The 24503-nt window shown below is 32.7% G+C and overlaps 1 protein-coding gene across 5 annotated transcripts in view; it reads left to right on the forward strand.

Moving 5' to 3' along the window:
• LOC126867238 (vascular endothelial growth factor receptor 1) overlaps positions 1-24503 on the forward strand; it is a 63289-nt gene that overhangs the window by 20591 nt on the left and 18195 nt on the right. For 4 of the 5 annotated variants that reach the window (XM_050621481.1, XM_050621478.1, XM_050621480.1 and 1 more), the window contains exons 6-17: positions 4394-4533; positions 5504-5672; positions 7152-7275; positions 8351-8544; positions 9428-9591; positions 10151-10286; positions 11365-11515; positions 11604-11737; positions 13577-13716; positions 14048-14207; positions 17942-18042; positions 18616-18766. In XM_050621481.1, the coding sequence (XP_050477438.1) occupies positions 4394-4533; positions 5504-5672; positions 7152-7275; positions 8351-8544; positions 9428-9591; positions 10151-10286; positions 11365-11515; positions 11604-11737; positions 13577-13716; positions 14048-14207; positions 17942-18042; positions 18616-18766 (1764 nt within the window). The remainder of the gene's footprint in view (positions 1-4393; positions 4534-5503; positions 5673-7151; positions 7276-8350; positions 8545-9427; positions 9592-10150; positions 10287-11364; positions 11516-11603; positions 11738-13576; positions 13717-14047; positions 14208-17941; positions 18043-18615; positions 18767-24503) is intronic. The other variant, XM_050621482.1, reaches the window with a different exon arrangement.

A 24503-nucleotide genomic window follows, 5' to 3' on the forward strand; every position in this document is an offset into this window, starting at 1 on the left:
AGACACCGAAATATACTGCGACACGTCGATCGGGACCTTGCGGCCGTTCGTACCGAAATCGTTACGACACAACGTGTTTCAGTCGTTACACGCACTTTCTTATCCGGGAATACGCGCCACACAAAAACTGGTGACGACGCGTTTTGTCTGGCCGTCTGTAAACAAAGATTGCTGTACGTGGACGCGGCAATGCATACCGTGCCAGCGTAATAAAGTCACCAGGCATGTATCATCACCAGTTGGATCGTTCGGAACTTTAGCAGGCCGATTCGAGCATATACACGTGGATATTATCGTAACGCAGTATTCGCAGGGCTTTCGATACTATCTAACGTGCATTGATCGTTTTTCGCGCTGGCCAGAAGCCGTTCCCATTGCCGACATGGAAGCGTCAACCATTGCCGCGGCCCTCCTATCAACTTGGATTTCTCGTTTCGGCGTCCCTTTAAAAATAACAACCGACCAAGGACGCCAATTCGAATCGCGTCTGTTCGAAGAGTTGTGCCGGTTGCTCGATATCACGCACCTACGCACATCGGCCTATTATCCTGCGTCTAATGGGATGGTAGAATGCCTGCATAGACAGCTTAAAGCGGCGATCAAGTGCCACGACACGAGCAACTGGGTCGAAATTCTGCCAATCGTGCTATTAGGCATTAGAACCGCGATAAAGGAGGACCTAAACGCAATGGCAGCCGAGATGATATACGGCACCGGCATACGTTTGCCGGCAGAGTTCTTTCTACCAACTAAGCAGCGGGACACCTCGGAATTCGCAACCCTGCTCAAGGAACAAATGGAGAAAGTCCGGTCTCAGCCCGTTACACAACACGGTGAAAAGAAATTATTCATTTTCCGCGAATTGAAGTCTTCCCCCTATGTATTCTTACGACACGACGCAATTAGAGGCTCTTTACAGCTGCCTTACGATGGGCCGTTTAGAGTAACGCGAAGAGGCGAGAAAACGTATACTATTAGTGTCAACAATCGCGATATAACGGTTTCCGTCGACCGGCTAAAGCCAGCCTTTGTAGTATCAGAGGATCTCGAAGCGAAAACCGCCGAAACCCGTGACATGCTTATTCCAGTAGAACAGACGAACGCTCGCAACGAAAGCGACGTAAATAGGAATAACGAAAGCAATGAAGGAAACACTAGTAATAGGTACGTTACGCGGTCTGGCCGAAGAGTCCGTTTTTCCAATCGGCTACAGGCAGGTCAGACATCATAAATTATCACACACGGGGACTTTCTTGGGAAATGCAATAAAAACGTTATCACTGGTAGGGGAGTGATGTAGCGGCACAAGAGTTAGAATTCGATTCAAATCATGTTGTTGTTTTGCTTCGGAGTATAAAGTTCGTTAGGTTACGTATAATGTAAGAATAAACACACTCCGAGCAAAACAACGTCGCCGCTACATGTAACCGTAAAACAAAGACAAATTTGAATCTTCCGACTTCCCCCTGACTACTATAAATGAACGGACGCGATCGCAAACGGATTATTATAAACTGCGACCAAACGACGTTACACACACCGTTTCGCGACTACGACATTGTACGGACAATTTTAAATACATTGACGATTTTACCTACTAGTAATCTCATCATTCAACCCCCTACATATATATAAGAAAATATGTATATATATGTTGTCTTCTTTTTCCTTTTTATGTATGTTCATCAACTACCCCGAAATGTTTTAACCAATCCGAGGTGATTTTTTTGCACGTTGTAGAACATGTTATCCGGTTAGTCCCGTTAAAAAATTTTTTTCGATTTGATCGTCTTAAACAATTTTTTTTAAAACTAATATTTTTGCGTTTTTCCGAAACGGCTTAACCAATCAAGATGATTCTTTTTGCTTCTCGTAGCGCATGTTCCCCCACTGGTCCAATTCCAAAACTTTTTTGCGTTTGTTTTTCGTGAACTATTTTTTTTTGCAAGTCGAATTTTTATGTATGCCCATCGATTACTTAGGATTGGATTGAGCTATCAGAGTGAAACCGTTTGCATCTTCTAGGGGCAATTCACAGATCGGTCCTGTTTGCAAAATTTCTTCAATTTATTCATTGTTAACTATTGTTGTTGCAAAGAATTTGTTGTTCACCAATTTCATTTGATCAATGTTCAGTGATTTTTCTACAATTGTTAAATTGATATCGAGATGATTCCAAATCAGCAGCCTGGCCAAGCGCTTTAAAATTGCGTTTTTCAATATAAGCTTCAACTCGTACTTTCCGTCGTAGGAAACATATATTTCCATTTCTAATTGTATAACATCAGAAATTATAACGATTGGATCTTAAGTTAATGACAAGCTTGCTGTAGATATAATTTTATTAACTTCTACCATTAATACATTGAGCGTAATTTGTATCCGCACAGATACAAACAGTATATTTCGTATTTGTATTTGATCATTTTATGGTATGACGCTTGGATGGTTTATACATATATTTTTGCATATTACGTGCATTTTTACACTTTTAAATGTTTCACAAATACGTAAAAATCCGTATTCAACTCATGACAGTGCTATGGACATTCCAAACAATTTAACACATATAACATATTTATAAAAAGTGTCTACTGCAGAGGTTCGCAATTAGTCTAGATCTTTATCGGCGATCAGCCCTTTATCAGCCCGTCACGCCTGAACCGGATTCAGTGATCATCATCGATACTTGAAACACAGAAGCAAAAGCCAGAGCTTTCAGAAAAGCTGTGGCAGCTTGATAAAGTCACACGTGTTGTTAATCATACATTGATGAAATATATTTTCAGGTATTCCTTACATGTCTCGTATGGTATATGATTTATACACAATTGTTGAATATGAGTAGATTCATATTTTCTATTGTTCCGAAAAAAAACGAATTTGACCCAATTTTTATATTATATTCATACAGTGTGTTAAAAAAATATTCATTGACGATATGAAATTAGAAAAGTAAATCTAAAAATATACTTTACATAGAAAGAATTGATTTTAGGATGTACAATGGCAAGCATTATACAAAAGTCAACTTAATTTAGTTTATAATTATTACGCGAAATAAAGATCTGAAAGCTATATTTATAAAGTCTAATATTTACACTGCTTCAAAGTAAGATAAATACAAGATGACTCATTCAAAGTAATACACGCAACTGTTTCCTGAACTCTAAACTATACGTTATGCAAAAATATGTATCGAAGTAAAATGTACTTTATTTCGAGGGAGATGTCTTGTGACGAGCACAAACCTTATTTAGGTAGATGTGCCTTCCAGATTTCAAGGTGATCTTTTTTTTTAATGCAACTACTTGCATGTTTTTATTCAGATAAGTGCGTAGTTCATGCCATGACAAATTCATTGACCTATAATATGATGATGTAGGACACCAGGCCATTTATTGCCAGTCGAAATTTACCTTCGTTTAATGTCCAGAAATGTTCCTTATCTTTTGTATTCAAAATAATAAGCTCAAAGCTAGTTTAATATAATATAAATAATTAAATAATTAAATAATTAATATAATAATAAGCTAAAAGATAGTTGCACCCTCTCCAATATTACCCTCTCCAATATCTCCAAGTAATTTGTTGATAGGTATCCATTCCAATATTATACGACTTTCCCATATTATCACGATAAGCTTCTTTTATGAAACTTCAAAAGAAAAATTCTGCTGATATCAAATCCGGAGATCTTGATGGGAAGTGTACCCTGCTCCCTCTTCGTATCCAACTACCGAGGAACATATTGTTCAATTAGCCATCGTAAATTGAATTGATGTTGAAACGAAGAACACGTATATAACGAAGTCACGATAATACTGATTCCTTCGAAGCAATTGTAACACAAACTTTGGTAAACGAAATCTTGGAGACGTTTAATAAAGGAAAGTTTTGAACGGCAATAAATGATCCTGAATGACCTTGGAACACCAACATAGTTAATTCGAGTCGATGAATTCGTCACGGAATGGGGTAGACGCCTATCTGGATTTTTATTATATTATGTTTTTATTTATGTTTTTACACACAATTTCATCCAAAAAAACATATTTCGCCTTAAAATTTGGAAGGCACATTCACTTAGATAAGATTTGTGACCATCACGAGACGTCCGATTACCTGGGAAATAAAGTAAGTTTTACTTGAAACATTCTTTTGTATAACGAATAATTTAGAATTTAGGAGATAATTGCGCGTATCGCTTTAAATGGGTCATTCTATATATTTTTAGAGCCTACATTATAGAGAAAAGCAAAAATTTATCGCAAGCAGTTTGTTGAATTTATGATTAAATTTTGAAGCACGACACTATATATTAATTTTAATACTTTTAATTTAAATTATATTTTCTATATTAAATTAATTGAACAATTCGCATCGATTTTAGTTAAGCCAGAATTGCTTGCTCCAGTAATTATAGAAGACACTTTGCGTCACGTAACACGAGGACAAACTCTACATGTAAATTGCACGACAACTGTTGCAGCAGACTTGACTTATGGTTTAATTTGGAATACACCACAAGCGGTTCGGAAACAATTTATTTATCTTTATCCAAATTATACAGGCCGTTTTGTAACTGGTATACAACTAAAAAAAATGTGGTTCTACGTGAAAAAATATGTCGAAAATATAAAACAAAATTTTTTCATACTTTGTTTTTCAGAAAATTGACTTTAAAAGTTGTTGAAAACATTTTCTATTCTAATCAATGCTCCATTTTGTTGCCTGTATTGACAAAAATTTATATGAACACTCTGTAATGTTCTCAGCGTGCAGTGTTGATTTATTTTATCAAACAATATTTTTTTTTTTTTTTGACATTGCATGATATTTGGAATTTACAAATATACGATTAATTTTATGTGACCCCATAAATTATGGATAAATCGAAATGTAATAATTTTACACCTTGTAATCATCATAAAATTGATTTATAGAAACCAATATGCAATATTAGAACTGGTATTTGTAATTGACAAAATTTACAGAATTAGTTTGATGAACTGTTCATCTTGATTACCTATTTAATTCCTTAACTAGAAGTCAGGGTAAGAAGACTGCTAAAATGATAGAAAAAATTACGATATTAACACAATCAGTGATATTTAACTACATTCATATTATTTTACAAATAGAAAAATAATTTTATTTTTAAATATAACATTTTTTATATAAAATATAAAAAGCTATTCTATTTAGTTGTATACTTTCTATTACACGATACAATAAACCCAAATATATGTAGAAATATTAATCACTTCAACAATTCATTATTCATTCAATAATTCAGAAAAAATTTTAATAAGAGCATATCGAAAACATCTTCCAAGTGAATTTTCACACAAACAATGCCTCGTATGAAAAGATTGTATTCCATACTTTTGACTAATTTTTTTACGACTAGATTCACCCTTCCGTAGTATTTACTGTAAATCATAAAACTTCCTGTATAATTTTAATTGTCATAGAAAATAAATTTCATGTATAATTTTAGAGCAGCAGGATAAATACTACTAGTTATACTAAAAAGTCTGGTCCAGTTGCGCGCACAACCACCGAATTGATCATAAAAGATGTTAGGGATGAGGACGAAGGGTGGTATGAATGCATTATCAAATCCTTTTATGACTTTAACAAAACGAGAAAGTACATCAAGGTTCATGGTAAGTTTTACTTTAAATAATTCTCCAATTATAAGATTTTGTATAAAATATTGTTTTGTATATAATATTGTCTTTCCTTGAAATAAGTTATTTTTATTTTTTAACTTTTGCAGTATTCTTCTACTTTTTAAATATAGTATTCAAGTCAAGTTCGTCATTAATTTAATTTCAATTTTTATTTTTATTTCTATAATTAATTTAATTACAATTATGCAATTAAGTATAATGTGAAAACCACAGTGGAAGGTATAATAAGTTAAATTTTATGCTTTTTGTAGAAAAGCAATTTTTCAAAATTCGATATATTTTGAATCAATTTTTTTGATTGGAATGTCTCCTTATTTGATTTTCCAATTATATATGTGCTTTTGCTGGCCTTGCGAATATTTTGTTTATGTTATTCAATTACACCGTCCAACAAATTTCAAATTCTTTTTATCGTTCCTATTGCTATTAAGTATTTTTACTTTTCATAGTTATAAATCTCTGACTATAAATCATTTCCCCATTGCGTCTAGATTTTGAGAAATTTGATTTTCAACTAAATTCATACTTTTTAAATTTGAACAGATTTTCTCGGCATAACTATAAAAGATATTCCATCCATGCTTGTGTCGGAAGATTCTGTAATCTTTTCCGAATAGTTTTCGGTACATCATGAATGTTTAAATGATCATTAAAGACGGAGAGACACCAATTTTTACGGGTACTTTTCAATTTAACTCAAAAAGTAAGAGCTCGATGTTCCATCTAGCGCGATGCAGGTGAGAGTTTGAGCTTTGGCTTTGATTTTGCGTATTATTGTCGACATTTCGCATTCGCGGAGCTATTTAGCTTTCTGGTTGGATGCGTGTTTCCTTGGCCTTTTCTTCAAGGTAAAAGTTTGCTCTATCGTGGTTCGATTTTAAGATAAATTGAAAAATATCCCCCCAAAATTGACGTCTCCCCACATTTAAGGACTGTTTAAACATATTCAAACATTTATAATGTATTAAAAACTGATACCTGAGTACTTAGGAAAGAATTTTTAGGATAGGAATTTTTCGACACAAACTGAAGTACAATATCCTTTATAGTTACGGCACAAAATTTGTTTAAATTTGAAATATATGAATTCCTTTCAGAATCAAATTTCTGAAAAATTAGACGGGCTGGGGAAAAACTACTTGCAGATTCGTAATAGTCGGTAGTGGGCTGTTGAACAATGTTATTAATCACACTTTAGATTGCTTGGAATACGAGATAAAACTATTTTTGATTTCGTCTCAAATTTACTAAATATCAAAAGTTTTAATAAATGTAGCTGAAAGAATTCAATATACACATATGTGTAGCATAGTGGATTCATTCTCGTACACGATTCATGATACAAAAGATAAAGGAAATTTGAATACAACCTTTTACTTTTAATTGCCAAATATATATCTTATGTAGCGTTTAGCTTTTGTACCAAAAACTATTCCGGATATTCATTTTTAGATCCAGAAAACAAGTTTATCAACCTAACAGCGCAGGATGCGAACAGACATTATCAACGTCGAGAAGGTGATAGTGTACAATGGGTGGTACACGTGCATGCCTATCCAGAACCTACTCTTAAATGGTAACAAGTTTTAGCTTAATGGATCACTATTGCTAACATCCAAACATATGTCTTCCAAATAGAAAAAATGTGAAAAATATTTTTTTGACGTTATGTGTGTACAGATATATATGCATGCGTGCGCGCGCGCGCGTGTGTGTATTTACATATATAATTATTTACACAAATAGCTTTTATACAAATTATAGTTAGCAAACTGCAACTATTTTCTTAGTTAAGGAAATAACATCTAATCAGTACATATAACTAGTATTCTATTATATTAGATGCATTCTATGCATTTTTGTATCTTTAAAACTCCCATAAATGCACAAAAATCCACGATTTAATAATAATGAGACTAATTTTGTATAGAACCAAACTTTATTTAAAAGGATATTTAACGTTGTCTTTGGGAAGACATTAATGATTTCAACACTAGAATTAAATGGCACGTATTATAGAACTACAAAAGATTAAAGTATTAAATTTGTATAAAAGAAATTAAACCGTAAGGAATAGAAAAGTTTATAATGCAGTAAAAATGTACTTTTGCAATTTATGAAATTTATGAAAGTCACCTTGGTCGTTTTAACCACTTTCATAGTTTTTAGTCCTATTGATAACCATAACTCGCCTAAATTTCTTATAATGCTTTGCGGAATAACATATCGTCATTTTTCCCTTTATTCAGTATTTATTTGATGTTTGTTGTTCATTTGTCATAGTGCTAACAATCACTAAACAAAATTATATTCCAATTCCTTCCAATCATCTCAATAAATGCTAGACATAATATCTGAGGTAATTATCCTACTATAAAAATTAATTTCGACAAAATATCACACATTATCAATATAATTTTCCTCCATAAATGTTTATTTAAAACATTACTTATATATATTAATTATATATTAACCTTATATATTTTAAAAATTAGTATAATTAATAAGTATGTTACTATAGATAATAATTTTTTAGAAACGTCATTTTCACAGGCTTGGACAATTATTCAATATTTCATTGTATTAATAGAATGAATATTAATGTGCTCAATATTATTTAAATTTTTTAGCATAATTTGTACATGTCCCAGGTTAAATACAAAAGGAGAAGAGATCATAGGGGCTTCGCATGACTCAGATAGACCGAAGTACGTAATAAAATTGACACCTAACCATACAATTCTGAAGATTAACCATTTAAATATCGAAGATATGGGAGAATATTCTCTTCAGGCTGTCAACCAAGATAAATTCGAAATGCTGAATTTTACGCTCGACGTAATAGGTAAATCAACTCAAAGGATAAGCACATTTCACGAGTGGTAAAGAAATGATGTAGTAATAATTAAGATAAATACTCTTCAATCACTTATAATATACTTATAATTTTTGTTTCATAGAGTTCGAATATTAATCGTACGATTGATGACCCGTCCAGCTTACTTGACAAGTACATATTCGATTTTCACAAGCTAGTTCGAAACGAATACTTGCAAATTTTGAAAAACTACTTATAACGAATTTAATATTCGAACGATTCGAACTTTTCTTTCTTCCGAAATATTTATAGAGGGCTCAAATATAATCGGCGACCTTATTATTCAATTTTATATTTTTTTAAACTACAGTGCTACATAATCTATTTCTCTACATAACCAGCCCCTACATTTATGCATTTATCATATCTGTTCACGAGCTTCAAATTCCCGTTGTTGCAATCCTCCATTGCCACTCTATTTAACTACCAGTAATTGAATGTGAACTTCAATTCGTCATCGTCTTTAAAATGTCTGCCATTCAGAAATTCTTTAAGCTTAGGAGAGTGGTGAAACCCTCCCATCAAGAACTGCTCAACAAAGCTCGGTCCTTACTTACTGAATTACTTTTATAATATTTATAAACCAAGGAGATAGAAATTACAAGTGGTAGATTTCATTTTTACGATTTTGTAATTTTTAATTAAATAAGAGAATCTACAATTTGTATAATTTCCTTATGTAAAATATCATTTGTTTTATTACTAAACTTGTTACTATACTATGGAAAAGTTATTTTTTTCATTCGATGAGCATTTTCAATCTTTAAACAGTTTAAACCGAATAAGTGTACAATTTTTGTTTAGCAAGATCTGCAAAAGAAATTAACTCTCTATATTGATATCTTTTCAGTGAAACCAGTGCCAATGTTGAAGGTAGAGCCTTATTATGCTCCTAATCAGACGGTAGAAATTTCCTGTGATGTGGCAACCTATCCAGCACCAAACATTACGTGGAGTTACATGAGATGTCCTTATTATCCTTCTTATGAAGATGCGAGCACCATAGAATTACAAGTACGTAATAACTTCTTTAAACTGATGTATTATCCTGAGAATTTAGACAAAATCGAATGTTTCTTTTTTATTTACTTAGTTATGCCTTAGTTCATGCCTAAAATAATAAACAGAATAAATCTATGCAAAAAATCGTTAGATTCTAGTTATAAAACAAGTGCAATCGGATTTTGCAACCGAAGCGATGTATTTGTTGAGCACAGTTATTTTCTTTAAATTGGAGGAATTCTTTCTGCGTTGTCGATTTGTCAGTTTCTATAATATATTTATTATTGTAACATATTTTCTCAATAATTTATCTTGTTTGATAAACTTGCTTTTACTCAACTTTTACACATTATTTCACCGTTTGATTTAATAAATAGACTTTATATGCAAAAGTAACGATCTGTGACACTCTTTTAGAAAAATAAATAACTGAATAATTAAACAAATCGAACGAGCCAAATAGTAATAATAATAAAAGGCACTTATTACACTATTTAATAGAATTACTTTGAGTAGTAATTAATTCTTCGTCGTGAGAGTTCAAAACAAGGGTTCTCTTAATTTCGTATAGAATAAAACGGAAAGCGGAATGAATACGAGGTTTCGCTCAACTGTGAGGGTCACTATTGAAATGAGCGGCCATCTTACTTGCACCGCGTGTAACCTTATTGGATGCGAGTCTCAAGTTGAAACTATATTGGTTTCCGGTATGTAGTCTTTGCTCAAATGATAATTCTAATTGAGTTGTAATTTTATTTATGGAATCATTAAATTTATGTCCATGATATTTGATCTGCTTACTATAATTTATTCTAATAATTCTCACGCCTGCTAAATTTTGTTAATTGTTACCTGTGTTAGTATAAAGCAACCAATACAATACAATACAATATATAAAATATTTATTTTTCCTTCATTTTATTACAAATTACAGTAATTACATTATAACATATACCTGTACCTAACTTATATCTAACATATACCCAACTTTGCAATAAAAAGCTAAACGATGTAATAGCCAGATTGAGGACTTTTATATACATTAAATATACAATAAATGCATGACATTTATGCGCATAAAATATGCAACATATGTTTGATATAAATTTAACATATCGAATATTATTTACGATGCAATATTTAATATGTATAGCTTATTTTATAGCTAATCACAAGCACTTTGCTCAAATTTGCATTTATTGACTAGTCATTCATTTGTATGTAAAACGCTCATTTATGTTACAAATATTAGTTTATAACAGAATTTAAGAAATTTTTTTGTACGTTTGCTTCTTGTTCACCATACAATTCAGAATAGCGAACGCAATAATTTAATTAAATCGAACTATACTATTTCGAAACGCAATGGTCTATTTTTGACATTAGCTATATATTGCTGCTATTAACAGCACTTAACACAATCATGATAAATTAGATTAACTTGATGAAATAAATGTGACATGCAATATGCAGTATGTCTCTGTATATGTTTTTAAATATAAATATGTATTGCACAAAGGATGAAAAATAAAAAATATATTTTTATAATCTTCTATTAATACAATAAATTTCTATTTATATTTCTTTTCTCTACTTGCATTTTATAAAAGTATGTATTTGCATGAACATCCGCGGTCTAATTATAATTGATTTATCAAAAATCCTGGATACTATCACGTTAAATACTGTGTATTATTCGAACTTGTCCTTCCTGTTTTCATAATTTTATTTGTATTTAACTTATTTTTTCAATTTTGTATCTAAAATTCTATTTTAAAATCATAGATGGAAGGGGTGGTTTCGGCATAATAAATCCGACAGATCCAGTGGTTGAAGGTGACGATCTAGAACTGATTTGTGCCGCTTCTATTTACAATTACACGGATAATTTCGAATGGAAATACTCGGATGACATTCCCATTGAGCCAAATATTAAGTGTCTTTGATTTTAATCGTACTTTAACAAAAAGAGCATTCTTTGGATATTTGTTCATTAACCAATCGCTTTTTAAATGTTTAGCCAGGACAACGATCAGACGAGCCAAAACTCGATTTACTTATCGTTCCATTTTGAAAATAAAAAATGTAACAAAAGATGACTCAATGATGTACACATGTCGTAATAAAGAGGAAATGGCCTACATTCTTCAAGTGCACGGTAAATATTTTATATTATAATGAAAAGGATATACCATCGTCTATAAGTATTTAGATACTTTATAGATACAATGTGATCAGAACCATTAAATTTTATTTGCTATTTTATATTTTATTATGTCATTATTTTACATTTTATTTTCAAAGTTATAGTACCATAAAAAACGTTTTCCTGTTGCTGATTTTGTATTTCTTGACATAATTGGGTCAAATAATTATAATCTGTAAAAAAGTAGAACTAATTGTAAGTGACACAGAATATTGTTAAAACTAGAAATATGTGTATCACATATGTGTATCATTATAAGATTCCAATATTAAATGAATATAGCTTGTACCGTAAGGTCACACAACACTGAATCTAAGTGTTTTTCTAAGACCAATTGTTTAATTTCAATTTTTGCTCTCTTACTTATGTTGGTTGAAATTGACCATTGGTTTCATCGATATTTATCAGTTATATATGATTCCCCCAAATAAGGATCAACAGCCGAAATTATATTACAGAATTTTATTCCAAGTATATTTTATGTGCACTGAATTACGAAAGTACACTTCGAACATTTACCACTAGAAACTTCTATATCTATAATATATATTTATAAAACATTCTGACCACATTTCGTATTACCACATTTTGTATTAAAACATTTTGTATTACCACCGTAATCAGACTGTGGGGCACGACTGTCGTGATTATATTAATAAAAATTCTAAAAATATATATGAAAATTACAAGATATATTTCACAAAAACCTCAAAAGTATTGAAACAGCATTCAGTGAGATCATTTTTAACATTTCTTACTTACTTACTTTCTTCTTGTAATATTGTAATGTATTTTGTAAGTTCTACATAAAATATCAGATTCGTTTCAAATTATATCAATATGATAATAGAGTCTTATAATAGTTCTAATGAAGTTCGTAAATATTTTAAGTAACACACATAAATGTTCATATTCATGTTGCCATATTATATTATATTCCTATTTATATTCATAAAAGGTGTCTACAAATACTATTGTGAGCCTCTTTATTTATAATAACGCAAAAGTGTTCAAATAGTTTTGAACAGTAGTGTACATATTAGTAACGAGTTGAAGTGCGTTTCATATAAACTTGAACATTGGTCAGTCAGATTCAAATCCTCCACAAGTATAAAACAGGTAGTAATACTTTCAAATATACTAAATGCGGCAGATTCGACCTCTCTGGGAATATTTTGGCTATTAACCCAAATCAGAAAAGTAAACTCAAGTAGAATCGGACGCTGCTGCAATAGATTCGAAGCTTTACGAGCACTTTATACTAATTCTCCATTCACTTCAAATCATTTTTTTGTGGTTACAAGTGCAACCGTTCAAATCAAATTTATAGGAATCCTGTTGATTGTTTATAATCCTATAAAATTTTCTTTAATTTATTAGAAGAATCAATGAAATAACAATGATACAATAGATTGATAACAATAGATTTTCGAAACTTACGAATATTTGTTTCGAGGTTCGAAATGAGCTAAGAAGGATCGAATACGAAACATTATATCCAAGTAGTATTCGATGAATATGAAGCGAATCTTGGATATTTGATTTCATTCGTGTATATAAGTATATTGAATTTGATTTCATCACTAGTATATACATATAGAGGATCCCAAAATATTTGAACACCTACAGGCAATTTTTCTCGGCATATTATATGGTATGTTATATAAAAGATTTCAGCGTCAGAGAGTTCGGTTTTTTCGGGTCAAGTAAATATTTAAATGAATCTTTCGAATGCTAATACTTGAATAATTAGATTTTTTATTTAAGGTTTTTTTCTCTTTCTTTTTATAGACGCAGTATCACCTTACATAATAGAAACTAATTTAAATGAAACTGGAATTATAGTCGATGTTAGCGCCCAAGGTCACAACGAATTAGTACTGTACTGCTTTGTAGATGGAATGCCTAAACCATTAGTCACTTGGTATAGAGTAAGTGGCTGATAACTTGTTACTAAAAATTATTGAATAAAAAAAGTTGTTCATACTCAGAAAGGTTTACTAATCAATATACTGTCTTATATCGTGTTAGATGGATTTGTTACAAGTATTATTAGACTGAAGCATAGTGTGACGTTTCAACCTCGTGAATTTTAATGTTACTTTCCCAAATATTTTTTTTTCTATAATTCTTATAATTATTATATTATTATGCTTTCTATAATGTACTTTATATATAATATACATTATTACACAATATAATTTTTATTATATATATAATAATACAATATATTATTTAATAATTATTATATATTCTTTATAGGACGATGTACCATTAAAAATAGGCGAGCAATTCATGTGCATCCGTGACTACCAAGAGTTGCATATTAATTATCTTCAGGATAATGACAGTGGGGTGTACGCGTGTAAAGCAAAGAGTCGATTGGGATTAGTCCAGTCCTCCATAACAATAACAGTGAAAGGTAATTTATTATAACATAACAAATGCTCGATCTTTTTTAATGATAGGTTCCAAGGTGTAAGGTCAGACCTAATTTGGTTCAACTAAGCTTCAACATCCTAACATTCTTGTTTGATGTTGGACTCTGCATAGAATAATCATGTTGTATGAAATGCTAATAATTTTCTGGAAAACGAAAATTTTCAACTTACTGTTACGTATAGAATAATCTACTGGTAACTGACCGCTTCTGTCCAATCAAAAATTAGCCAAATGCACTATATTTTACAGACTTTCAAGCTCGATCTTTTTATAAAATGGAGCTTTCAAAGCAATTTCGTTATTATCATCTTATTTCATATCATAGAATCAGCCTAACTTTTACCTACCACGAATTTACGCCCATGGTGTACATCTATAGTCCATATATAATAAATTTAATATAACATAGAAATAAGAAAATATGATATACTTTAGGTTTAGCAAGAAAGAGTATTAAAAATGGAAGAATGATTGAAATCCTATATGGGTTTATAGTGCTTGCGAAAAGATAGTATATATGAATTAATACACTAAACAACAAAATAAGTTGAAAGAATATACTTTATTCTTTTTATTACTTATGCATCGAATTATAATAATTATAACTGAAAATATTAGTTTTTAGTACTAACTAGTTTAGTATCAATTAGTTGTACAGCTTTCGTATTGTTTGATGAATATGAGTTATATCGTCGTAGAATCCTATGATCCTTAAGCTGTGAATATACAGAATACAGTTCGCTATTTGTTGTAGCACTAACAATAAGATAAATGGTTTGTCTTAAAATAGACGTAGATCGTTCAAAAACTGATCATAAGCAAATTCGGTGACGTACAAGGTAAATTGTTTACAAGGTAAAGTCACAACAGTGGAATTGTCGATTTTAATTAAACTTTTTCTGGTGATCAAGTAAGTCAACCAATATCTGATTATTTTTGACAATTGTATTATTTATAAAGATATTTAACGTTTAATTTTCTGACGTTCAAATATACGTAATTATTTAGTGCTACTATAACAGCTGTGGTATATTATAGACTTTTTTAATTAGAGAATTCAATTATCTAACGATAATAATAGATACTATTAACAGGTAATTATTCGGAATAGGGGCATATATTGTCAAAGTCAGCATAGAATGGATAACCACCGTTCGACTCTAGTGTTCAAGTTATAAAACAACTTATGTTTAATGTTATATGTACAGGGTATTTAAAAGTTATATGTCATTGATAATATGGCTTTGATAGATGCTTTCCAGTCGGTGGAGATCTGTTAAAGAAGATCCTGGAAAATTGACCTTGACTTTGCTTCGTGTAGTATTCGTCACATCCATTTTTAATCAATAGAAAATCTGAATAAAACGCAACATTCCATATATCAATCTATTCATCGAAAATTATTTCACACTAACATTGACTACTACTGTACCTCAATTTATAATTCGTTGATTTTTACTTTTTATTTATACAACAATATATGAGAATAATGATCCACTCACTCTCTCCCTCTTTCATCAGAAAGTTTAACAGATCTAATATGAGGTAAATACAAAAGAAATAATCAAAATATTCATTTATTATCAAGAAAATTCTTACCAGATAAAATTTGTATTAGTTGGAAAAGAATATCTGGTAGCAGTAGTTCACGTCATGGCAGAAATAATCTCACGAGAATCTGTCAAGTTTCATTACTTGAATGTTTGGCGATAACAGAATCGAAAAATCGTGAAATATTAATTTAAGTTTGCCAGGGCTTCCATCGGCCAAATACTGTCTTTCAACTAATATTTAGTTTATTCTCTATTTTCTACTAGACAATAAATGAAAGTCATCATTACTTTTTTTGTAGTTATATCAGACTAATTTAACATGTTACATCTGCAAAACTTTAGCTTTTATAGCTAACGCTTAGTATTACTGAGTTTGCTTGCAAATTTATTCCAAGATGTAGTATAGAATTTATTTATTCGGAAATATTAGAAATTAGGGTTTCCAATGTTTTCTATTCTAAATGATAAGTTTATTAATAGATGGATCTATTTACAATGGATTAAACAGGAAACGATGGTTATTTAACATGAATTAAGTACAGTAATGTGCTATAACTAAGCCAACTAAATAGATAATTCACAACTCACAACTAATAGTTTACGACTCATAGCAACTTGGCAATTCAACTCTCAATTCCTCACAACTCGACTCTTAGTTAACGTCTGCCGATTTCGTCTTTCTTCCTTAAGCATCTCTTTGTCTTTTCTCATATCACGTACGTGTTCTGTAACCGTCCGCGATCACGAACACCGTACGCTTTTGTCACGTCGAAGACACAAGAAATCACGAAACCGATAGACCGCCGGTGATCTTGTCACGTAAAATAACAAAATAAAAAAAAGAAATTCGAGGTGAAAAATAAAAAAAAAGAAAACCTTATTTTTTTCTAACAACAATCCACTTTACAATCCACTTCCGAACTCTAGGCGCGACTTTCTAAGACTGACTCTTATGATTTGACTTTCGATCGGATCCGATTACTTTCTTTTGTCATCCCTCAACATCCCCACCGTCCATGCATTTCCTAGGCGTCCACGACCGTTGCCACATGCTCTTTCTTCTAGAACCTTCGGTGGAAGGACCGTTGGGATGTTGATGGTTCATTAGGCACTTCAGCGATATACATTGTCGCCGAGTGCCGCCACATCTTTATCTCCATCGTCAGTCCATCGGATTTGAAGTATGCCGGTCGTGACAATCTCCTCGCGTCGCATTTCGAACATTTCACAAATAAGGTAAAGAAATTGAACTTCGTATAAGATGATGGAAATTTTATTGTATAAATCCAACAGAGTGACGGTTCAAAGTATTACAACAGAATAATGTGTTGAGCGCTAATGTAGGAGGGTTTTTATATGGAGGTTTTAGTCCCTTTGGAGAGGTTATCGTCGGATGTATATCAGAGGCGGCTATTCAGTTGCTGTTTTGTTATTATTTCGATAACTGTGGCATGCAGGATGTTTTGTCTACTTTATTACTGTTTCTGAGCGGGTGGCCTTTCTTGAGCGTGTGACACTTTCTTTCGTTCTTCAGTTGAACTATTCAACTGAAGGATTGACGACAAATTGAAGTTTGCCGACCCTTTGGGCCAGTCGGCACTTAGACTTTCTTGCAACATTGTTTATAGTTCGTTAGATTCAGCTAGAATCAAGCAGACGATAATCACTTATTATACATGACATAGTACCACGTCAGAATAGTTTACTTATAATTCTCAATGAGAATTGATTGTAAAATTCTTCCAAAAAAAAAATTGTTTATAGTTCATCCGATATTTCTTAGGCAATCTGTCCACGATACTGCAGTAGTATATATGTATGTATATATGTATATATGTATTGTATATAACAATTTCCAAATAGTAGCAACTTGAAATCGTACATGAACACTAGAACTAGCAGAGTGGTTAAAAGAATCAATTCAGAATTTTTCATAAAAATTTTGTAGATATTTTGTGAAATGTATAGATAGAAATTTATCTCTACTAATCTCGGGTAATTCTCATATTTATACAACTGCAAAAGAAATATACTTTTGTCATAATTGGAAATACCTATCAGATAATCGCAAATATTTCAGATAATTGTGTTGTTTCTTTCATCTTCTTGCCCATGAAAAAATACCAAAATTATTAATGACTCTATCTTCTAAAAATTATAGGGAAAGAACTTCCTATGGAGTTGATCGTGCTTATCTTTGTTTTATTGATCACAGTGGTGACTCTGTTAACCTACTTCACAATCAAAATTCGTCGTGAAAAGGTAAGTCTATATTATTGAATATTAATTAGTAGTCTGCGAATGCTTATGAAATTGTATGAAATTTGAATGTGAAAAATGCACAGAATGCACGTAATATGGATTAATAAACAGAATGCTCGAGGTAAAGTAATTATAATATTTAAAAGGTGGGACAAATCTCCATCTAAGTTCCATTCCTTTAATCACGTTCCTAAAAATATAAATTTGTATATAGATCAAGTAGTCTATTAATGTTCTAAATTATCCTGATGTTATGAAATACAATAGAATCTTGAATATCGAATCGATTAGAATTAGTCATGCCTCAAATTGTTCGAATTATCGAATAATTTTCTTCTTATATAAGTGAAAATCATTTATTTTCTTTCAACTATTTTACAAATATTAATATAATATCTTCGAATAAAACTTTAACAATTTCTCTCACTTCTTATTTTTGTTTTCCAATGTTTCTTACAAAGGACTATACTCAAATTTTTCATTAATCGATCTTCCGAAATATAACCAATTGTTGTCTTAATATGTATATCAATAACTATTATTATATCATTTCCTACATTTCCATATTTTTAGATCATGAGAAAGGAATTAATGGAATCAGGATTGATGCATTTCGAAGAAGGAGCAGTAGAATGTTTAAATCCAGAGTTAACAGTAGACGATCAAGCAGAATTGCTTCCTTACGACAAGAAATGGGAATTTCCTCGGGAAAAATTGAAATTAGGTGAGGAATCTTAACATATATATAATTAACTAAAAACATATATTGTGTCTCGTAAATGTCTAAAAGCTTTTAATTTTTATGTGTTGTCTAATATATTTTTATGCTGAGAAGCAATTTACCCCCCCCCCCCCAAAAAAAATGTATTCACTAGAAAAGAAAGCGATAGGAAACTAGTTTATCTTTGATTCATAAATCATTTACGTTAGTTGTAAGAACGTCATTGCTTTTTATGAAAAAATTTTCAAGTTACTACTTCCCTATAGCAAAAAAAATTTGAGTGCAAAGATTTAATAATCCACGAACTAAAGACGTATTAAAAATACGCAGATGTGTGAATACATTAAAAGTGCCGTTCCGTTCTGTGATTTCCCGCATTCTCGAATCATTTTAGAGAGAAATCGTTTTGTAAGAGTTCGGAGTTGTATAGTACGGGAGATACCTATCTACACATATATAACATTTATGCACATATAAAATAGATAAAACATGTAAAATAGGTATAATAGTAAATTTAATACATTAAATATCATTTACGATGTAATATTTAACAATGCTTGCGCAATTATTCTGGTAAATATAGTTTGTGTTATAATAAATTACAAACACTCTGTCCAAATTTGCACACTTTAACCAATGATATTTGTATATAAAATATAGTTCGTTTATCGTTTCAAATATTCATTTTTTATAAAATTTAAGAAAATTTCCCATACATTTACTTCTTGTTCATCATATGATTAACATTACAAATAATGATGCGATAAATCACACCGATTTATTCGAATTGGAAATACAAACTACCACGTCTTACGATTAATCACTATTGCAAATATGTAAATATACTATTTAGCGTGGTTTGTTGATGTCGATTACATATTATTATTGTTAGCACTTTACGCACTTCCGATAAATTAAATTAATTTGATGAAATGAATATATTGCATAAGTAAATGCTACGTAATATATTTTTGGATACGCTTTTAAACATAAATATGCGAAACATACGCATTATTCAAAGAATACAATATGAAAAACACATTTTTATAATCTTCTAATCACACAATACATTTTTATCAAGGTTTCAACTAGTGCAAATGCGATTATCACAGAACTGGACAAGTAATCGTGGTAATTATATATTCGAGAAACTAATGGCAATGATCCTAGGTTCAATAACGAATCCGCGGTCGACGGGATAATAGATGAACGTGCTCACAAAATCTAAGTCGGACGCGTAATATTCACTGATCGTAAGGTGTTACTCTATTCATCGATGGGGTCGTAAGAAGGAATGAATTTCCATTCCGATGATGCCACAGGGGAAACTATATGGGGTGTGTCTAAAGACACGAGATCATCGGATTCGTGGAGGATAGCCTTCGTTCAGAAAGTAAGGGAAATTGGCGTTGCTGCTAATTGGTCAATCTCCATATCGGTGGTTAGAAAAAGATGCTAGCCGCCCTCGAGGGAAAGTTGCTAGCGGGAGACGTCGTTCGTTGAAAAATAAGTCTCCTTTATCTTCTCGTAGTTGGGACAAAGACTGTTTGTCTGTTTGAAGGACTTTAGGTAACTAGATCTTAGTGTTTATAACGGCTCTCGGGCTAGCTGAACACGTACTGTGGAGACGCGTCTGCATCTGGTAACCATCATACCCGAAGAATAGGATTTGCGTGTGGCGAGCCACAGGACAGAAACCGTTGGAATGTTTACTGTCGTGTGCCGCTACAACTATTTCTTTCAAGGAGAGCTATAGAATTACTCCGTACCTTTGTTAGACAAAGCGTTCATCCCGTGACCGTGGCTACGTTCAGCGACTGGCTATCACCTCGAGCCCAAGCTCATTATCACAAATCTCGAACAAATACAATCGGATCGAAAGACGACAATTGTTTAATTACGCCTATGATAGAATCTAGATTACGGTGTTAGGGGATTATCCCGAAGTTCCAAAGGGGAGGCTTCGACGTCCTTTCATCTCCGACATATATATATGTCGGAATGGCGTTGTGGATAGGGTTGTGGGTGTTTGATGAATCTTCATTGAAATTAGTCATCGTTACGGTATAACAAAGGTACGGTTTATTAACACAAGTATGGATACCACAGATTTGACAATCAACCACGGCGATTAGGCGCTCGCGACACTAGTGACAATGGCCTTATGTTCGATAACGAATCCGCAGTCAACGGGATGATAGATGTACGTGCTCACAAACTCTAATTCTGACTCTTTGTTAATGAAACGCGTAATATTTGCTGGTCGTAAGTCGTTACTCTCTTGGGATCTCATCGACGAAAAGAGTAGTTGACTAGTGCAAATATGATTATTACAGAATTTAACAAGTAACCGTGGTAATTAGATACTCGAGATGCTAATGATAATGATCCTAGGTTAAATAAAAAATCCGCGGTCAACGGGATAACAAAATGCGCTTCCTTCCAAAGTCCAAGATGTACTCAACTTGCTTATCTATGGTTCAAGTATTACTAACTCTTTGTTAAAACGTGGAAAATCCACTGAGCGTAAAGACGTTAAGTAATTCGCTAATACGACCTCACGAGAGAATAATTTTCCGTCGCGATGATGCTGCAAGGGAAAACTATGATGGGGTGTGTCTAAGGATAGGAGATCATCGGATTCGCGGAGAGATGCTTTCGTTCGGAAAGCGAGGGAAATTGACGTTGCTGGTAATTGGTCAATTTCCATGTTGGTGGTTAGAGAAGGATTCTAGCCGCCCTTGAGGGAAAGTTGTTAGCGGGAAGCGTCGTTCGTGAGAAAAATACATTTCCCTATCTTTCCGTAGTTGGGACAAGGACCGTTTGTCTGTTTGAAGGACTTTAAATAACTAAATCTTAAGATTTATAACGGGTCCACAGGCTAGCTGAGCATGTACTGTGAAGATGCATCGACATCTGGTAATCATATTGTACTTACTTATAATGAGTTAATAAGTTTATTAACATATTATAAATAATTAGCCTTGTCACTGCGCCACGCCAGAGAAACTTACTCAAAATTCTCATTGCGAGAATTGATTGTAAAGTACTTGTAAATAAAAAAAAAATCTGGTAATCATCTTGCCTGAAGAATAGGATCTGTGTGTGGTGTGCCACGGAACAGAAACCGTTGGAATGTTTATTGTCGCGTGCCGCTACAACTATTTCTTCTAAGAAGAGCTATAGAATCACTCCATACCTCTGTTAGACAAAGCGTTCATCCCCCCCTTTTTTTTTATTTACAAGTACTTTACAATCAATTCTCACATTGAGAATTTTGAGTAAGAGTCTCTGGCGTGGCGCAGTGACATGGCTAATTATTTATAATATGTTAGTAAACTTATTAACTCATTATAAGTAAGTATAACTTATAAATAAGTATAATTTATAAATAATAATATTATAAATACGTAAATATTACTTATTAGAAATATCTAGCTGAATCTAGTGCTTAGGTCCAACGGATAGTATTTTCTTAGCCTGCGGTTCTGGTCCGACGTATTAAGTAATTTAGTAATTAGGGGGTTTCGATGGTTGTTAACTCTTATGATACATCTATTACTACATTTTGTTATTTCTTCTTTGACTGTGGTTATCTTGAGATCGCGATGTATTGCTTCGTTGGTAACATACCAGGGTGCATCTATTATAGATCTTAGAGTTTTCAATTAGAAGCGTTGAAGTATTTCAATGTTGGAATTACTTGCTATTCCCCATAGTTGGATAGAGCGTAATTTTCCTCTGCGTGCTTACGTTGCAACGTCGGCCAATGAGCCAGCAGAATTTTTTAAGTTTAGCCTTGAGTTGCTTCGATTTGTCTATGATGTGTTGTTTCCATGTCATTCTCCTGTCCAGAGTCATGCCCAGATATCTGACTGAATCCTTGTTAGGAATTGTTATATTGTTAATGGTCACCTGAGGGCTGGTTTGTTTTGGCAGCCTAAAGGTTACACGCGTGGATTTATTTTCGTTAATTTTGAAGCCACATTTGTGGAACCACTTCTCCATAGAGTCAAGACCTCGCTGGAGAGTGGAGGATGCAATTATCGGGTCTGCGTGTGATGCTAATAGCGCTGCCTCATCAGCAAATGTCGCTTTGATTGTCTCTGTTAAAGTTGGTAAGTCGGCAGTGTGGATGGAGAACAGCAGGGCTTCGGGGACACTGCCTTGGGGTATGCCAGCTTCTATTGGAAATGTTGTGGTTGTGGCGTCCAAGTATTTAATCATGAATTGTCTATTGGTTAGGTAGCACTTTAGGATGGAGTAGCAGCTGTGTGGTAAGATTTTCTTTAGTTTGAATAAAGGCCCATCATGCCACACTTGTCGAATGCCTGTTGAATGTCTAGGAATACCGCAGAGCAATATTTTTTTCTAAATTTTGGCTGATATTATGTGATATACGATGAATTTGCTCTATCGTAGAATATTGCTTCCGAAAACCGAATTGATGATCTGGCAGTGTTTTCAAATCCTCTAAGAGTGGAAGAAGTCGATTCTCGAATAGTTTTGACAAACTAGGTGGAAGACTAATTGGGCGATAGGAGCTAGTTTCGTGTATTGGTTTTCTGCATTTAGGTATGAGAGTAATCAGTGATATTTTCCAGAACTTATGTGCAATCCATGTGATGTGATGAGTGCAATCCATTTTATGGGAAGTTCCTTCATTGCTTTATTACATATTTGCTTATGTCCCGATGCTTTCCTGGGATTTAGGCGACGAATCAATTCTGTAACTTCTAGAGAAGTGAAGGGTTCAATAGGAGGAGACATTTGGAAGGGAGAGTGCAGGTATTCAGTAATGTCCGCTGCAGCTTTGGAGGAATGGAGTTTAAATACTTTAGACAAGTATTTAGCAAAGTATTTGGCTTTATCTATAGGGCTACGCGCTCATCCACCTTGCGGATAGCGAATTGGTGAGATTATTTGCGGGGGACGCGTGAGTTTCCTGGAAGCCTTCCATAGTGAGTAGTTGGAGTCAGCTGTGGGAGACAGATTGGCGAGATATTTTTGGAAACAGTCATTTTTATAGTTTTTAATGATTTTGGTTAAATTCCTAGTTGCGTTATTTAGCTTGCGTTTGTCGTCAGGTGTTCTATGACTCTGCCATACTATTCTAAGTCTACGTTTTTCTGCGATTTTTTCTAATATGTGATGGGAGTATTCATGTTTATTGATAGAACTCTTAGCAGGTGTGGAAGAGCGGATAGCGCTTATTATGCTGGTGTTTAAGTATTCCGTGGCTGTTTCAATATCTTCATTTGTTTTTTGGGAAATTAAGACTGATGTTGAATGATTAAAGACATCTCTAAAGAGCTGCCAGTTGTTGAGTTGGTTATGAATAAAGCCATTAGGTGGATTTTCGATAATTGTTGAACTAATTGTTGCAATAACGGGGGAATGATTTGAAGAGAGTTCCGCCGAGGAGTTGATTTGGACATATTTTGGCGAAATATTTTTAGTTATAAAGAAGACAAGTAAATCTGGTATTTTGTTAGTGTCGGTGGACCAGTATATGGGTTCATATGTGGTGAGGTAGTTGAGTCTGTTGGTGTTTATGCTATTCAAGAGATTTTTGCCTCTTACTGTGATAAGTCTACTGTCCCATTGGGTATGTTTGGCTTTACAAGCTCCTCCAGCTATGATGCCCAGAGCATCAAGGAAGTTATCAAAGGTTGTTATCTTCTTTGGCGATGGAGTGTCTGGAAAGGCAGTATACTGCTGAAGTGGTGATTGTATCATG

Source organism: Bombus huntii, chromosome 7 (genome assembly GCF_024542735.1).
Source record: "Bombus huntii isolate Logan2020A chromosome 7, iyBomHunt1.1, whole genome shotgun sequence".
In the NCBI taxonomy this organism is placed as follows: Eukaryota; Metazoa; Arthropoda; class Insecta; order Hymenoptera; family Apidae; genus Bombus; species Bombus huntii.